General features: G+C 32.9%; 2 protein-coding genes across 8 annotated transcripts in view; one reads left to right on the top strand and one right to left on the bottom strand.

Moving 5' to 3' along the window:
- ANGPTL5 (angiopoietin like 5) overlaps positions 1–17,925 on the top strand; it is a 155,830-nt gene that overhangs the window by 34,892 nt on the left and 103,013 nt on the right. The gene's annotated exons all lie outside the window — the stretch shown is intronic.
- Positions 4,226–17,925, bottom strand: part of CEP126 (centrosomal protein 126) — an 87,446-nt gene continuing 73,746 nt past the window's right edge. For 3 of the 7 annotated variants that reach the window (XM_074304431.1, XM_074304430.1, XM_074304435.1), the window contains 4 exons: positions 13,134–13,209; positions 12,302–12,511; positions 10,927–10,991; positions 4,226–4,670 (listed from right to left, as the gene is read on the bottom strand). In XM_074304431.1, coding sequence (XP_074160532.1) covers positions 4,587–4,670; positions 10,927–10,991; positions 12,302–12,511; positions 13,134–13,209 — 435 coding nt within the window. In that variant the 3' untranslated portion in view covers positions 4,226–4,586. Of the gene's footprint in view, positions 4,671–7,425; positions 9,500–10,926; positions 10,992–11,421; positions 11,595–12,301; positions 12,512–13,133; positions 13,210–15,746; positions 15,851–17,925 lie in introns of those variants that run through there. The other 4 variants (XR_012488413.1, XR_012488414.1, XM_074304432.1 and 1 more) reach the window with 4 other exon arrangements.

Raw genomic sequence — 17,925 nt, forward strand, 5'->3', positions numbered from 1 at the left:
ATTTATTGCATGAAGCAATTTTTACTTTTATACTCAATTTGGTATGGGCAAGTTTCAATAAATATTTTTTTTTTTAACAGTTTTAGCGACTATGGCTTATATTCTCCATGCCCATGCTTTTCATGATTTTGATAACATTACCTTAATCTTCATCTCATTTCTTATGACTTCCATCTTCACTTTTCCTCAGCTATCGATGTAGATGGTTATATCTTATATCTTAACATCATCTAAAACTGCTCTAGTTTAAACTCTGAAATTCCTCTGATCATAAGTTATCTAATTCTTCTGCTACTATATTACTTAGTATTATTTGCCCCCAATCTCCACCCTGTTCTTTTAGTCTATTATTCCTATGTAGTCTAGATTTCTTCAAAACCCAATGTTGTCCATGGTCAGTCTTTTCAATAAGACATTTTTTCTTCAGTATTGAGATTAGGTTTCTTTGTCCTTTCCAGATTTCTTCTCTGTTACTTGGTATTCCTGTATCACTCTCATGATGTCACCTCTTTCTAATCACATACCATTATTGAAGGGAGTTACTCATTTTTTCTTCATTAAACATTTATTAAGCATATGTACAAGCACTGTTCCTAGATGCTAAAGGAGGTACACAAGTTAGATAGGCCATAAACTATATTCTTATGGAATTTAATAGTGTATAAGATAAAAGTGCAACAAGATTTTTTTACTAATGGGGAATGAGAAGGGCATCATGGAATTCTTCCTGAAGGAGATACTATTTTAGTCATGAGACTGAACTGAATAGATCCACTACCCAAACAAACCAGGTTCCCATAGGTTCCTGACAATATTTGTTGTTGATTTTTGGCCAATTATCAATCCATAAAAGGCTTTTAAAAAATTAAAAAAAACCTTTTTTCCCTTTAAGTTACTAATTCTATTCCTAGCTCTTCCTGAGCAAAAAAATAGAACACAGAGGCTATTTATGGTAAGCCTCCTCATTCACACCTCAAAATCTCATCTCTTCTTCTCCATACCTTAAATATACTGTTTTTTTCATCTCTTCTTTCACTGCAGTCTCAAAATGTTAAGTAGTTCTCTTAGTTGCCAAGACTCATTCTGCCACTGATGTTCTTGATTCTATTCCCTCCTACATCTTTTGGGATTTGGTAAATTGGTAATTTTCTCTTGTCAATTTTTCTACCTCTTTTTAAAAAAGACTTTTCTCCTGTCCTGTGCTCAGTTCTCTCCAGTTCTAAAAATATTTTCCCTTGACTTTGCTAACTTTTCAAATTTTCCCTCTTCTGAACTATATAATCTTTGCTTCCTCTCACCACTAACTTTCTTTTTTTAAAAAATTATAGTTTTTTATTTACAAAACATATGCATGGGTAATTTTTCAACATTGATCCTTGCAAAACCTTCTATTCTAAATTTTAACCTCCTTCTCCCACCTCTCCCCCAGATGGCAGGTAGTCAATACATGTTAAATATGTTAAAGTATATGTTAAATCCAATATATGTACACATATCTATACAGTTATCTTGCTACACAAGAAAAATCAGATCTAGAAAGAAAAAAACCTGAGAAGGAAAACAAAAATGTAAGCAAACAATAACAGAAAGAGTGAAAATGCTATGTTGTAGTCCACACTCAGTTCCCATGGTCCTCTCACTGGGTGTAGATGGCTCTCTTCATTACTGAATAACTGGAACTGGTTTTAATCATCTTGTTGTTGAAGAGAGCCACATCCCTCAGAAGTGATCTTTGTATGGTCTTGTTGCTGTGTATAATGATCTCCTGGTTCTGCTCATTTCACTTTGCATCAATTCATAAAAGTCTCTCAAGGACTCTCTGAAATCATTCTGCTGTTCTTTTCTTACAGAACAATAATATCCCATAACATTCATTTATCATAACTTATTCAGCCATTCTCCAATTGATGGGCATCCACTCAGTTTTCAGTTTCTTACCACTACAAAAAGGGCTGCCACAAACATTTTTGCACATGTGGGCCCCTTTTCCTTCTTTAAGAACTCTTTGGAATATAAGCCCAGTCACCACTAACTTTCTAAAGAGTCTTGCTGCTTCCTTTCCACCCACTTACTCCTCAGGCTTTTGCAATGTCTTCTCTCCCTACCAGTCTATTGATGGAGCCTTCTCAAGGTCACAAATGATCTCTTAGTAGCCAACTTTTAATACCCTTTTCTCACTCCCCATTTTATTTGTTCTTTCTGCAGCAAATTATACTGCTGAATCAGCCTTACATCGTCATAAGTGTCCTCTCCATGATTTTTCCTGAAGGTTCCCTTCCATACCTGATCATTCCTTCTAAGTCTCTCTCTTGCTTTCACATATATATGCTGTAGGTTTCCTACTTGTCTGTACAACCTCACCCTTAAATCTTATACATTTCTATGACTTCAATTACTTCCTGGTTCTATATTTGCAATATTAATATAATTTATGTATGAATTTTTTTCTTTTTGGAAAGTTCCTTTAGTTATCTGCAAAATTGGAGTGGAGTTAGTGTAGTACAATGAAGAGAGTCAGCTTTGGAGGCAAAACATCTTTGTTTATATCTCTAATGATTTATTTTTATGTTACCTTAGGCCAGTCATGTAACTTCAATGGTCTTTAGAGTCCTAATTTATAAAATAAGAGGATTGGATTAGATGGCCTCTTAAACCCTTTTCAATTCTAGGTCTATGATCAAATGACCTTAGAGGCCAATCTAGGCTACCCAGATTTCAACACAAATGTCCTTTAGGGCCAAGAAGAACAAGTCTAACCCCACTTCCATGTGATAGTCTTTCAAATACTTGAAGAGAGTTATCAAACCTTTCCTAAGATCTTCCTCCAGACTTATCACAATTAGTAGTTTGAACTTGAAACTCACTATCCTGGTTATCTTTAATTGCATGAGTACTTTGCCAAGTCACACTATTATACACATATGTGGGATATATTATACTAAAGTACCTAACATCTTTTCATTAGTAGCTATTTTTAATTATTAGGTGCCAACCACTATGCTAGGTACTGGGGGGGGGTACAATGGCAAAAACAAAATTGTCCCTGAATTCAAAGAGCTAACATTGTAATGGGGAAAAAACCATGTACATATATATTTGTGCATGGGAGAACCAGAAAAATCCTTATAGAGAAGATGACACTTGAGCAGAATTATTAAGGAAAGCAGATATTCCAAAGAGCAGAAGTTAGGGGACTGTATTTCAGACATTGGCTGTGGAAAGGCAGAGATGGATGATGGGAGACAGAATGTTGTTTAGTATGTCAGCTTCTATGTTCTACACAATATAACATGTGAAAGGAGTAAACTATGTTAATACTAAAAAGACATAATAGGCCCAAGTTCTGACTAATGCCAGAGATATTTAGAGTTGACCCTAGGGAGCACTTTTGAGTTCCCTGAGTACATGGAAGGTAGTTTACAATCAGGCTTGGTCTTTAGGGAAAAAATAGCTTTGGCAGCTGTGTGAAGAATGATTTGGAGAGAGGCTTGGGGAGGCAAGATCATTAGAAGGATATTATATAGTACAGATTAATACATGAACAATTGGGGAGAAGTGTAAAAACTGTTCATGTTGACACTGCGTTGTCCAAGACATTATTATAAACTAATGAATTGTAACCTATCTGGAATAAATATTGTCCCAACACAAATATGGATAATCTGAATGGAATCCAAAAAAAAGAGGAGTCATAGAATATATTATTATCTCTAATATTGTTAGGAAGAGGGTCCCCTGACTACCGAAGATGGAAAGTCAGCTTTTTTTCTTGGTCTGTATCTTAATCTCCAGTATAGAAATAAATCAAATTAACATAGCTTGATGGCAATATTCCCTAAAGTATTTCAGTTCCTTTGCCTTGTTTTATTCATCAAGTACTTTTTGACACTAAATCAATTTTCAAATTACACTTTCATACTAGAAAGTGAAAGGGCTAACCTGTGGGCACAAGTATTTTGGCCTGTTTAAATTGTTAATTAATAAGTGGTATAATGAATCATCAATCAGTCTCATATGAGTTTGGTTAGTATGAACTAGTATCTCAAGACCTGAGTTTCTGAATATGCAAAGACGAGAACCAGACTCTGAACTTATAGCAACCCTACCAAACTGCAGAAGAACAAAGAAAGTAGAAAGGAGAGGACACACACACACACACACACACATGCACACACTTCCCTTTTATGTATAATAAAATAAAACTGAAGATCAGAAAACTACAATATCTTTTACAAATTTAATTGAATTTATTAGGAATTTCAGAAAAACAAAGTTTTAAAGAGTATAGCTCTTACATAATCTGAATAGCAAAATATTGGTCCTTTTAAAGTAAATTTACATCCAGTAACATGCTCATTAAAAAACAATGAGGTATTTCCATTCTTTTAAAATGCATATAACAATAAAGTGCATAATAAAGCAGAATTGATATCATAAATGTAAACTAATTACTTGTGTTATCAATTTGCCTTTATTTTTACAATTTATTGTATAGTGCTTAAAACAGTTATAGATTTCAGGAATATATTATATATTTACAAGATAATTTCAAAATAAATGTTCCATCTAGTAGTTGTTAAGTTCCATTAATATTTTCTCTGTGTTTGGGATTGAACTTCAGTAGATACACTGCAGCCTATAGATAGGGAAGTTGTCCATGGCTGACTGTTCTGTAACATAATTAGTTTATGAAAAACATAATGAAAAAATATTCTGAATAAGTTGATTATAACATGTTAATTGGGTACATCCTTTTCATATATTAACATAAAGAGTATCAAGTCACAATAATGTTCACATTTATGTTACTGATAAAACCTCTCTATCCAAAAACTTGCTAATAAGCAATTTGCTTAAGTGTGATAATTGTTTAAAATATAGCATTTAAAAAAAATTAATAAATTAGCTCCAGAAATTCATTCAACATTGAAAATCATAACCTGGGGGTTGAAGAAGTCTTAAGGATGCTTAAAGAAAAGCTTCCGAATCTACCTCAAGGATAATAGTTCTCAACATGGGAGGGGAGAAGGGATCAGAGAAGAGTTGTTGGATTACTTCTTCTAAAAGGAGTTAAATTTATAGCTCAATTCTGTATTAAAGAGAATTCTAAATTCTGTAGTTCAATTGTGGAACATTTAAAGGGCTTCTGGAAAGATCATTCTACATGGTAATCTTTAGATATTCCATTGTATCTGTGATCTCATTAGTGCAGATATTTTCTTCACTAGAACAGATTTCAAGCAGTCTATATTTTCATGAATTATGATGCCAAAAAAAAAAAAAGGTCATCACTTTGTGGTCAAACCCTCTTGTGATGAATACCTGCCTTCTTACCCACACTCTCAGAATTTAGCTTGGCTGGTCATCAAACAGAAGATAGTCTGTCATTAGGCCTGTACTTGAAGCCTGAGATTTTGTGGGACAAACAGTACGGAACATATAGTCACTTCTACCCTTAAATATGCAGGCTTTTACAGAGCAGTATTTTTATAGGATAAAGTTGAAGTTCAAAGAATATTTATCAAAGATAATATTCCACTAATCATTAGCAAAATATTTATCATGTATGTGAGTCTTCTATGTACAGTAGGGTATACTTAGCCATATAAAACAATTTCTGCCTTCAAGGTGTTTATAATATACTTAATGTCTTTGAACAACTAAGAAATAATGAACATGAAAATATAATACAAAAGAATGTGATAAATGCTAAAGGAATGATGTAGATATTATGTCTTATTTCTCTAGAGCTGAAAACAAATGCTTTAAGATCTTCTAGCTTACAGGTCTCATTTTTGTTGAGTTGGTAGTCAATATATTAAAATGGTAGTCCTTTTTAGGGGCAACCTAGAATTTCTCAATTCCCCAATCTTTGAAATTAAATAATGATTCGATGTCAACTTAGAAGGATGTCTTTATAAGTAGCTATAAGGTATAGAAGATACAGTTCCTGACTTGGAGTCAGGAAAAATCTAAGTTCAAATCCTGCTTCAAAGCAAGTCATTTGATTTCTCACACTAAGGACGTTAAAAACACCTATTACTTCCCAGAGGATAATCTGTATATAAAATATTATATAAACTTTGGAGTTCTATTTAAATGTAGGCTATTAAATTATTTAGTCGAATACCACAAAGACCTGTCTTTTGGACCTCTGCTGTTGAAATGTTGTCAGTAATTCAGATAAAGGAATATTGTTGAACTTTTCAAATCTAGAGATGACATAAAGCTGGAAGGGATAGCTGACATTATAATGGAGTCAATATCCAAGGAGATCTTAATGGGCACATTCTAATGAGATTTAATGAAGATAAAATATGAAATCTTATGCCGTGCTTCAAAAAAATCAACACAAGTACAAAATATGTGATGTATGGCTAGATAGCTGTTAATCTGAAAAAAGATAATGGATAATCAACAATGATATATAAGAAACTTAAAGTGTCATTGTACTATGTCTTGATTAGACCACATTTTGAGTTCTGTTATATTCTACAAAGGACATAATTGAGTTTTTAGAGGAGGGTGAGTGACCAGGATAGTGACAATCCTTGAGATCAAGCCATATGAGCATTCCTTGTAGAAACTAAAGATGTTAGGCAAGGAAAACTGAAGACACAGAAAAACCATGCTACGTGTCCTCGAATATTTAAAGTGTATTATGTGTAAAACTGATTTGTTTTGCTTGGCCCTGGGAAGGCTACAGAATAGGAGCAAAAAGTGGAAGTGATATGGAGATATATTTAGAAAAGGTGATGAATTTTTCTCAATCTAGACTGATCTTTAATACTACAGTCTATCAATAGGACCTATATTTGAAGCCTTTTCTGCTTATTAAGCCTTGTCAGGGGAGCTTGTATTACAATGGCATTAAATGTTACAAGGAATGTCAAAATTATTATGCTCTAAAGTTTGAGTCAATTATTATATATGAATTAAGCTAAAGAGCTGAGGAATCTAGGTTCAAAAGATTTCTTGAGTGTTCAATTTAGCTTTTTTAGAGTCAAATCATTTTAGACCAGGTGACTCTTAAGTACTTTCATGTCACAGAATCTTATCAGATCATCATTTCCAGGTTTCAGTTCAGTGAAAATGATCCCCCCCCCCCCCCTTCTACAACAGGGGAGGATTTCTGCAGTTTCACTTAAAGTAAGAGAAATCCAGAATGACCTCAGGAAATTCATTCTACTTTTGGTTAGCTCCAGGTATTAGGAAATGTTTCCTGATGTGAAGCCTACATTGCAACTTTTCAAATCTAAACTTTGATAGCCTGCCAATTCCTGAAATAAGTTTTTCTTAAATCTTCTCTTTTGATTCCCATATTGCAACCCCAAGCTATCTAGCTATGACTCCCCTATCTTTGGGACTTGTGTGATTTTTCCCCTCCTCACTCCCCCCCCCCCAAAACCTTAAGACAAAATCTTAACTATATTAGCTATTCCTCCTCCTGCAACTGTCAGCTGTAATCTGCCCAGGCATGATATCTATATTCTTGCTCTACCAATAACCAGAATGCCAATGTCTTAGAAGCTAAGTCCTAAACAGTTTTTGTGGGGCAATAAGAGCTTAGGCTACTTAACTAAGTTTATGTAACTATTCTGAAAGGCATAATTTGAACCAGGTCAACTCTAGCACTTTTATTCACTATGTGAGCTGTCTTTATTCATGTCATTTTAAAATATCTAAAACAGCACAAGAGTAAGGACAAGCCCTTTGAGGCTATCTACTAGATTTCATCCAAGCTGACATCTAATAATGAACACTATTTGTTTTGATTATTTGATTAGTTCTGTTTCATTCAGTCCACATTTATCTTTATCTTGTCTATAAGGATAACATGAGTTGTAATCTAGTTGTACTATGTTTTTGTTATTCCTCTGATTTTGCAAACGAGTATGAAATTAATCTATGAAATGGGGATAAATTATCTAAATTGTAGTATATGTGAAAAACTTTGTAAATTTTGAAATGACATATAAATGAAATTTACTCATAATTTAATTTCTTGAGTCTCTTTTTCCTGACTTATAAATTGAGGATAACAACATCAAAGGACTGTTGTGAGGAAAATGCTTTGTAAACATTTACTTGCTATATAAATATAAGCTATTATCATATTATAAGCTCAAAGGTAATCATAGGCTAGCTGGAATTTTATGAGCAAAATTAGAGGCAGAAAAAGTATAAAGACTTTTTTAAGAAGACAGGAATCAGATTGATTTGAGTTGGGATTCATTAATGGGAATAAAGGGAACTAAGGAGAAAAATATTAGGTATTTAATTAGATTGTCAAAACAATTATTTGGGGGGCAATGTTATGTACTGCAATCAGTGTCAACTGTCTGAGGTCAAATTTGAACTCAGGTCCTTCCTGACTCTAGGGCGGGTGCTCTATCCATTGTACTATCCAGCTGCCCCTTTCAATACATTTAACAATTCTCAAGAGATTGTAAAAATTTTTTTTCTTTAGTTTTAGCTTCTAGAATTAAATTAATTCTTTAAAAAGGAAAGTAGGAAAGAATGATGGGTTTTTTTTCTTTAAATTCCAGGAAAGAGAAAGCTATAAATATACATGGAATGTATAATTTCTTGTACTATAAAGGAAGTACTAGAAAATCTTAAATTAAGGGAGCAGGGAAAATCGGGGAATTAACATTTTATTAAGTACGTACTATATACCCGATACTGTGCTTAGTACTTTACAAATATTATCTCATAAAGTCACACTGCTAGCAGGTTTAGGCTGGATTTGAATTCAGGTTTTCCTCAATCTAGTTCCAGTGCTCAATTTTCACTGGATTATCTAGAATTTTTAAAAGTTATGTTAATGGTAAATGGAATGTTAATATTTCTTCTTAGTGCAAAATTACTCAACTCTCATTTCACGTCTCTTTACTCTGAAGAGTAAAGTCTTAAGTCCTTGAAGGTTATGCTAGAAAAGTACAAATTTGAATACTAAATTCTACCATGCTTGAAAAACTTTGAATAATGTCCCAGCAACAAAACTGACTCTGCTTTCTGAAGACCAGTTTAGCTAAATATGAAATGGCTTACAAAGTAATCTATGAAAAAAAGAAAATAGCAAATGTCACTTTATCTATGAAAAAAAGAAAATAGAAAATGTCACTTAATCTTGTACAACTTCCTTCCACATTCTGGATCAATGGTGTTAAGGATCACACAGATTTTATAAAATTAAAATTTTATTAAATTAATTTTTATAAATTAATTTAGCTGTCAGTACTCTAAATGTGTGATTTTTGTTCAGTGATCAGTCATTGGACACATTACTGAAGAAACTGAAGTATGTCATGTCATTCATCCTTGCTACAAATGATACCAATAAAACAGAAGAAAATAGAAATTGATTAGGATTGCTCATGGATTTTCCTTGAAGAGACAAGTAAAAAAATGGTTGGAATTGGAAAGTATAAGCCTTGAAATGAAGAGATATGATGGCAGATGGGCATATGGAAAATTATGCTTGTTTTGCTTAGCCCTGGGGGAAAAAAACAATAAAAAACACGTTTAAAGGTGTTTTAAATGAAAGTTATCTCTAAGTCTCGTTTTCCCCACATTGGATAGCCTTCAAGAACACTTTATTCAGCTTTCTCTATGAATGGAATGCTTTCCCTCCCAATTTAGAATCTTTGGCTTCCTTTAAGACTCAGTCCTAGTTCTGCTTCCTTTGAGAAGCCTTTTTTAGTTTTCCCAATTGCTACTGCCACTCCTTCTAAGGTTATCTTTTATCTAACTCGGTATTTATCTTTGTACGTTTTGATTAGATGTCTTTTCTACTGGAATGTAAAATCCTTGACTTAGCACAGTACCTATTATAGCCAAGTCAACTAGTATTAATTAAGCAATTGATTATTAAATGTTTAATACATGCATGCTCATTGATTGACCCCAGGCATTAGACATATTACTTTTTTTTATTCCTATGTATGAATGGTTTGCTCACAATTGATAAAATTTATCAAAATGATTATTTTTTTTTAATCATCTGTGTTCTGTGCATATACATTTCTCTCTTACTGTATAAACTATTTGAAGACAGAGACTATGTTTTATTCACTTTGGTTCCTAGAAGACTCCCCTGTACATAGTAGACCTTTAATACATGTTGCTGAATATACTAAAAATTTCCAAAAAGATTATAAGGCTTGGTAAATTATTGGCTATTGAGAAATGACTTAATACAATTGAGGATTGACACACCATGTATTTTTTCTGCTAGAAGTTAGTATTAGTGGGAACTTCTTCAATAAACTCAATACTAGTGCTCATTCTAATTCATGAGGAATTATCTATGGGATTAAGCATGAATTTGGTAATTAATAACTGAGGAATTCCCAAATGATGACTTTGGGATGTTGAATTCCAGAGAGAACATGATAGAAGTAGACATAAATGTCACTGAAAATTCTATAAAGAGTTTTTGATGTAGCTAAGCACTTACCTTACCATAAAGATTGATATTCTTGTCTTTGCATGTGCTCCCACCATAAAGTTTATTTTTGAAATGGTCTAGATGTAAGAGTAAGCCAACTTCTTCATTATATCAGGGCATCCATTTATTCTAATGGCATACTCTTATATAAGCATGGTGTAGAGGACAGAACCCTGGTTTTAGAGTCATCTTGGTTTTGCTCATTACTACCTGTGTGACCTAACCTTTTCTAGGGCTTTATGTCTTCATTTATCCAATCAGTTGATTGGACTAGATGATCTCTAAGGTCAATACTTGCTAGTCAAATTTTGAGTTCTCAGGAGAAGCATTATTATGCATGGGTAAGGGGAGGATTGTCATTTCTAAAAACTAATTAAATAGTCAGTAAATATGGGAGAGGCTTAGATAAGAGCAAGGGTTGTTTTTTTTTTTTCCTACATGAAAACAAATAAAAAGTTAATTTCAATACTTACCAGAGGTGATGCTATTTGTAAAATACTTTTGATAGATGGGTTTTTGTAAATGGCTTCTTGGACGTCTAAAAAAGTTACATAATAAAAAATTACTGTGGTAATATATTAATAATATTTGTTAAAATAGATGCATGAATCACAGTAAAAAATATGTTACAAATTTCCTATGGGTGTCAATAATACTTTAAGTGGGGAATGTTTTCGATATAATTAATTTGCTTTTATGTTCATGGAAAATTGCAAATGTGGATTCCTGTAATTTCAATGTCAATTAGTTATGAGGTAACTAAGGGACAAAGTAAGATAATGTAAGATAATGAAAGGTATTTTTAGTTATAAAGCATCATATATATATATATATATAAACATAATATTAGATAATACAATTTGATTAAAATACATACAAATTACATTAGTAGAAAAATATGATTACTTGAGTGTTTTGATAATAACAAGCTATTTACAAATATTAAATTTTTATAAAGTGCCTTTTACCCTAGGAGAATCACTATCAAGAAGATAAGAGCAGGTTCTGTTATTCCTGTTTTGTTGCTGAGGCACACAAAGTTGAAGTAATATTCTCAAGGTGATGGAATGGATTAGTGGTAGAGCCAGGAAAAAACAGAGGCCTTCTGACTTTTAGGTTGTATCTATATAATACCAAATATCTGGACAAAAAGTGAAAAATTCAGTTAGTCATCCAGATATTTTCAAATAGTCAAATGGTAAAAACAAACAAACAAAAACACCATTCTGATGAAAGATTGCATTTTTCATCTGGATTTTTCAATAACATTATTTCATACTATATGTTTTTTCTTAAGACCATAGAAATAAATTCTCTTTGCCACTTATTGTTTCATACCTTTAAAAATTAAGATTCTAAAAACCATGTTCTTGAAATAATCTCCTAGTGATTAGTCCCAAAATCTATTTTCCTTTGAAGACATGATAATTCAGATTTTTAGGCTAATAAAATAACTTACTTCAAAAGATCTGTGATTTCATTATAATAGACTGTTCTCCCTTCCAATGATACAGATCCCAATCCTTTCTCAACCTCCTGATTTTCTCTGGTCAAAAAAAAATGCATTGCCTGTTGATCAGCCTCCTGATGAAAAGTTCCCTTTTCACTGAATTTAGCTAAGCTAGTCCTGGGATAAGAGATACATAATCTACTTTTAGGTTAGTTCTTGAAGCTGTTAGAGCTTGGCAGGAACTGTCATCATTTAAGATCAATGACATAACCTTTTGAGAGTACAGGGTTATCAACATGCCACAATATGGCACTGAAATAGAATTTTAATAAAAGATTATTGAAATTACCAAAATATTCAGTATTGTGTTAAATACACAAAACTATTCAAATGCTTACAATGTAATCTTTGATTGAGATGATTAAGTGACTCTATGATCTTCTGTTCTTCAAAAGACAGTGCACCAATATTTAATCGTTGTGTCTTATGTAAAGGAAGAGTTGGTTTGTATGGCTGCGTAGATTTCATGGCAGTTAGAATTTTATCCTCAGGAACTGATGTTTTCACTAAATTTTCAGCCATCAAAAATTGGGCAGTACTTTCTGAAACTAGAGAAGTTATGCAAAACATTAATAGGATGATATTTTTTTCCAGTTGAAAAGACTAAAACATAGAGATTGTATTATTTTATGAATTAGGTATAAAATCCCTGTCAGCTGACAAGCTTTAAACTGGGATTTTACCATAACTGATAGTCATAATAATGACACTGAGGCAATGAAAAGTTTTGAAATGATTCTTGCATAAAACAAAAATTAAATTATTCAGTATGGTTGGGATAAAATACGTTTTATTTTATCCTTTGATCTTGAGATTGCATGTAAATTAGATGAACAAGATTAATCTTTCCCATAATGATTAATATATGGAAGGTTATAAATAGAACAAAAAGAAAAAAGAATCAAATAAAAGTTACATATTCTGTCTCATGAATGATTTTACAACAATTAATTTGATGTAGCAGCAAAAATATACAGGAATATGTCAGAGATAATTAAATTTATAAGAATAACTTAAGGAAAAATCAGGCAGTAAAAGATAAAAGATTTAAAAGTAACTTATCAATGGAGCAACATGATTAGTGCATGAGTTAACAATGAAAAAATGTAAAACAACAAGTGAAAGGTCTGTGAATATATCAGGGAAGAAAATATGAAAACTTATGCATACCTTCTAAAGGATTAGAAATACCACTCAGACTTTGTACTGGCTCACTTGAACTTAGTTGTATAGGATGTATTATATTCTGTAAAAATTGAAAAAAATCAGAACCATTATTCTGAAAAAGTTTTACATTAATAAACATTTTCAGTAGTTTATTTGAAATGAATATTTTAGTATTCAGCAAATATTGTTTTCTCTGTACTTAATTTATTAAAACTTTTTATTTTCAAAACATATGCACAGATAATTTTTCAATGTTGTGTTTTGCAAAGATTAGTGTTTTTCAGTGTTAAGAATTAACCAAATTGTACATGATACCATATGTTTAAAATATTTTATATAAAACTTGCAAATTACTTTTAATAGTTCATTGACATTTTTAGAAATTTACAATAGAGTGTTGGATTTGGAGTCAGAGGTCTTAGCTTCAAATTCTGGTTCTGAACCTAATTGTATACTGGGCAAGGCATTTAAATTTCCTGAGGATTTGTTTCTTCCCCTATAAAAGGAGAATATTCTAGATGAATGCAAAGTATTTTTTTTTCAGCTCTACATCTATGATTTAATGACCTGTGGGGATATTGTAATTTCTCTTCATTTACTGTTTCAGTCACTTTTGAAGTATTTCAATTTATATATTTTTTTCAATTTAAATATTTTGTAAGATCTCTTCTACTTAACAGGTTAATGTTTCTAATGAAAATTAGAAATTGTATGGTGTTAACCTTTAAGATAAAAAAGCAGGTAGGCTTATGCCAAAAATAGGAAATAAGAATCAGGATAAGAGAATATGAAATAGGACTGTTTTGTCAAGATGTTAGGAGAAACCCTATTTTCCAGAGTTAACGCCCAGCAAGCAAACTGTGCCCTTCATTTAGCTTAACAATTGTTTGTGCTCACCCTCTGGATGATCACATCATTATTGTCATGCTTTGATCAGCACCAGGTGTTCTCTGAGCTTGGACAAGTATTTGCTGTACCCACATTCTGGTCACAAAGTCCTGCTATGAATCAAACCTGTCACATTGTTGCTATTATCCCTCATTATCTGGCTTACAACTCACTGGTCCCACACTTCCTTGGGTCCCCACCTAGTAGGGGCGGGACTCCAGCACATGGGTCTTGCCCTCATTTTGAAATTAAACTTCTGTTTGACTCCTGCCTCTCCTATAGAGACAGCCTGCTCCATTTGGCTCCGTACACCCACAGTTTAGAGATTGATTCCATCCAGTTGAGTGTGTCAAATTGTGACTCAGCAACATGCAGTTGTCCTCACTACAGACAATGCTTAATTGGATTTGGGCTTATCTGAAGAATGAGTCCTATCTGTCATTTTGGTCTCCTTCTGCAGAGAAGCTATACTGAGATTAAAAAAAATTATCTAAGTGGAAAAATAGAAATATATACTATTCAAAAAAGTTTAAAACTGGAGAAATAAGTTTCAAGCAACAAGCTTGCAAGAGTGGATTAGACTCTCCAAAGGGGAAAACAGGATGAATCTAGAAGAAAATGGGAAAAAATGGATAAGCCACAGTGAGAACAACTGACTGATTGATCAGACGTCACCCTTATATACTAAACAATTTTGAATGTGAGTGGCTTGATTTGAAGACTCTTATCCCTAGTTTCTGAGGCCCCTACTATTACTTGGACTCTTCTACAACACCATTCTGATTGTATATACCATCATGTATATTCCCATTTCCTTGACTGTTGAATTATAATTTGGATTCCCTTTTGTCCTCCCCACTTTGCCCAGTTCCCCCCACCTCTAAGCACTCGCCAGAAAAATAAAGAGATGTGGATATATTTTGGCAAGTCACTAGTGCCTAAGAAGAAGCAGATTTTTTTAATGACTATGATCCTTTTCCTTCTTCATCCATTTATCTTTGTAGAGTTTTACTTTCTGTCTTGTCCGAGGGGTTATGTTGGTAGTAGTAGAAAATCCAGAATGAAACGATATCTTCAGTGCAACTATGCTGACAACCAAATATTGTAATGGTTAAATATTGCATATATAAACTGAATAGGGGAACAGAATAATAATTATAAAAATGACTTTAATGAGGGAGAAATTCAGGTGCTACTTCAATTCTGATGTATTTAAAATAAAAGACTTTGAAAAGAATATGAATAGGTGTGTGACATAGAGGATGGGACACTGAACTTGGAGTCACAGAGACCTGGATTAAAATCCAGCAACTCTAGACAATTGAAAAAGATTAAAATATATACATTTAGCATTATTTCAGGAATTAGACATAAAACTTTTGTCAGCTGGGAATCTTCTAAATAGAATTCTATTATAAGTGATGTTATTCTAGCAAATGAAAACTTTAGAAGAGTCAAGTAAGAGTAATGTTAATATGAGAAAAATATATGGTTTTTATCCTGAGAAATTCCTATTGTTGGAACCTCATCTGCTAATTGAAAATTATGAAATTGTGATAAAAAAGTTCACTACAAATTTATATTACATAATCTCAAATAGGCCTTCACTGTGGTAAGGCAGTCCTTTTAGTCTTCCTAATCTCACTATCAGACTTAACAGTTTTTTTCATTCTTCCTCAAACATCTCATCACTCTCAGTCCCCCTAATTTCTCAGCTAAGAACTTTACCTTCTATTTTACTGAAAAGTTGAGGTCATTTGCTGAGATTTCCCTCTTATTCTCCTCTTCATTGAACAACACGCAGATGTCTTTTTTTGGCACTTGCTCCAGCCCTGTTTTCACACAAAGAGTAAGCTCCAAGGCTTGCCAAGGCTAACTCCTCTACTTGTACCCTTTATCCTATTTCTTCTGGTAGGTTGCCCCTTAATCATTTCTACTCTTGCATTAATCTTTAAATTTGTTTTCTTTATTGGCTATTTCCTTGCTTCCTACAAAACATCTAATGTCCCCCAACACCACTGTCAAAAAGTTTTTACTTGATCTGTGATCTATCTATCTATTCTATCTATCTATCTATCTATCTATCTATCTATCTATCCTTTTGCAGTTGAATTTATAAATCCATCTACAATTGGTGCCTCTACTTTTTTCCTTCTGGATTCTGACCTCATCAATGATTTCTTGGGTTTTTCTTAGTTCTTTTCTTTTCATGTAGCTTTTGACAGGATTGATTACTCTTTTCAATATCTCTTTCTAGTTTTGTGTGAGTGTGTGTATGAGATAGAGAAGAGGAGGAGGAAGAGGAGAATGAGGAGGAGGAAGAAAGAGGAGGAGGAAAAAGAGGAGGAGGAGAAAAGGAAGATGAGGAGAAGAGGAAGGGGGAGGAAAAGAAAAAGACAGATAGGGATACAGACAGACACACATACAGAGTTTTTCTACTTGTCTGACCAATCCTCCTTCACAAAATTGTAGGTTTTTTTTATATCTACTTATTTTTGCTTAGTGAAAAGCTCAGCTCCCATGTACTGATTACATTACCATTTCTATGCTAATAATTTTCACATTTGCTTATCCAGTTCTAGTCTATGCCCTGATCACCAACTTGCATCTCTAATTAGTGATTATCTCAGGTGAGATATAGACATCTTGAACTTAGCATGCCCAAAAGTGAATCCATCTTTCTTGTCAAATCCTTCCTCTTCGTAACTTTCCAATTACTGTGGAGGGTAGCCTATCACTTAGGCTATTATAATAATGAATATATAATCCTTGGCTTCTCTCTCTAATCTCCCATATCAGATCTGTTATCAAATTCTGTGTCTCCTAGTTTTTTTTTTCCACATAAGTTCTATATGTCTCCTTTTCTTTGACACTGCTGTGTAGCATTCTTATTTATCTCCCTACTTCAACTCTGGATAGAGCATTGGAACTGGAATAAAGAGAGACCTAAGTTTGAATGATGCCACAGATATGAGTTGTGTGGCCTTGGACAAGTTACTTAAGCTCTGCCTACCTCAATTTTCTCATCTGTTACATGGATATAATAATGCCCCAATTCTTGGATTATTGTGAAGATAAAATGATAAAATGAGATATTTTCAAAGTGCTTTATATACCTTAAAATATTAAATAATAATATTATTATTATGTTATTATTTAATCAGCTGTCAAACTGATCTTTCTAAAATGCAGGTCTGATCCTATTATTCTCCCTATTCAGTAAATTCCAATGGGTTCCTGTAACTTCTAGGATCTGGCATAGGTTGGTCCCCTTAAACTGAAGCTTGTCCTCTACCTCCTGCCTTTCCAGTATTTTGAAAACTTACTCCTCCCTTTCTTGTACTCTAGGTTCCAGTAACTCTGGATTTTTTGCTGTTCCTTATGGAAGACATTCTGTATCCCTGGAATTTTCAGAATTCTTTCCCTTCTCATCTATCTCTGCCTCCTCTGACTTAATCCAATTCCCTAAAATACCATTTTCTATCCATTTCCAATCTTCCTTAAGACAGTGTTAGAACTGGGATTTGAATCCAGCTCTTTATGATTCCAAGCCCAGCATTCTATTGTTAGGTCAAACTGTCTCTATTAAAAATAAGAATAAAATTTAAAGACACAGACACACATACTACCCCCCCCACCCCCCAGAATAGGTTTAGTGATAGTTTGCTAACTTAATTTTTCCACCTTCTAAACTCTGATACCCCATCAGAAAAAAAAGCACAGAAGCTGTAAAAATGACTGATTGTATCAAAAATTCAAGTACATAGCAAATATTTTAGTCATGAAACAAATGAAGCATGTCAAATATAAAAATACTGCTTAAGAGACTATATTAAGGTATTTTTTGTTTTGCCTACTTCAAGAACTAGATCAATTTTTCCCACTTACATAGTAATTAGCAATGTTA

This window comes from Sminthopsis crassicaudata, chromosome 3, assembly GCF_048593235.1.
Source record: "Sminthopsis crassicaudata isolate SCR6 chromosome 3, ASM4859323v1, whole genome shotgun sequence".
Taxonomy (NCBI): Eukaryota; Metazoa; Chordata; class Mammalia; order Dasyuromorphia; family Dasyuridae; genus Sminthopsis; species Sminthopsis crassicaudata.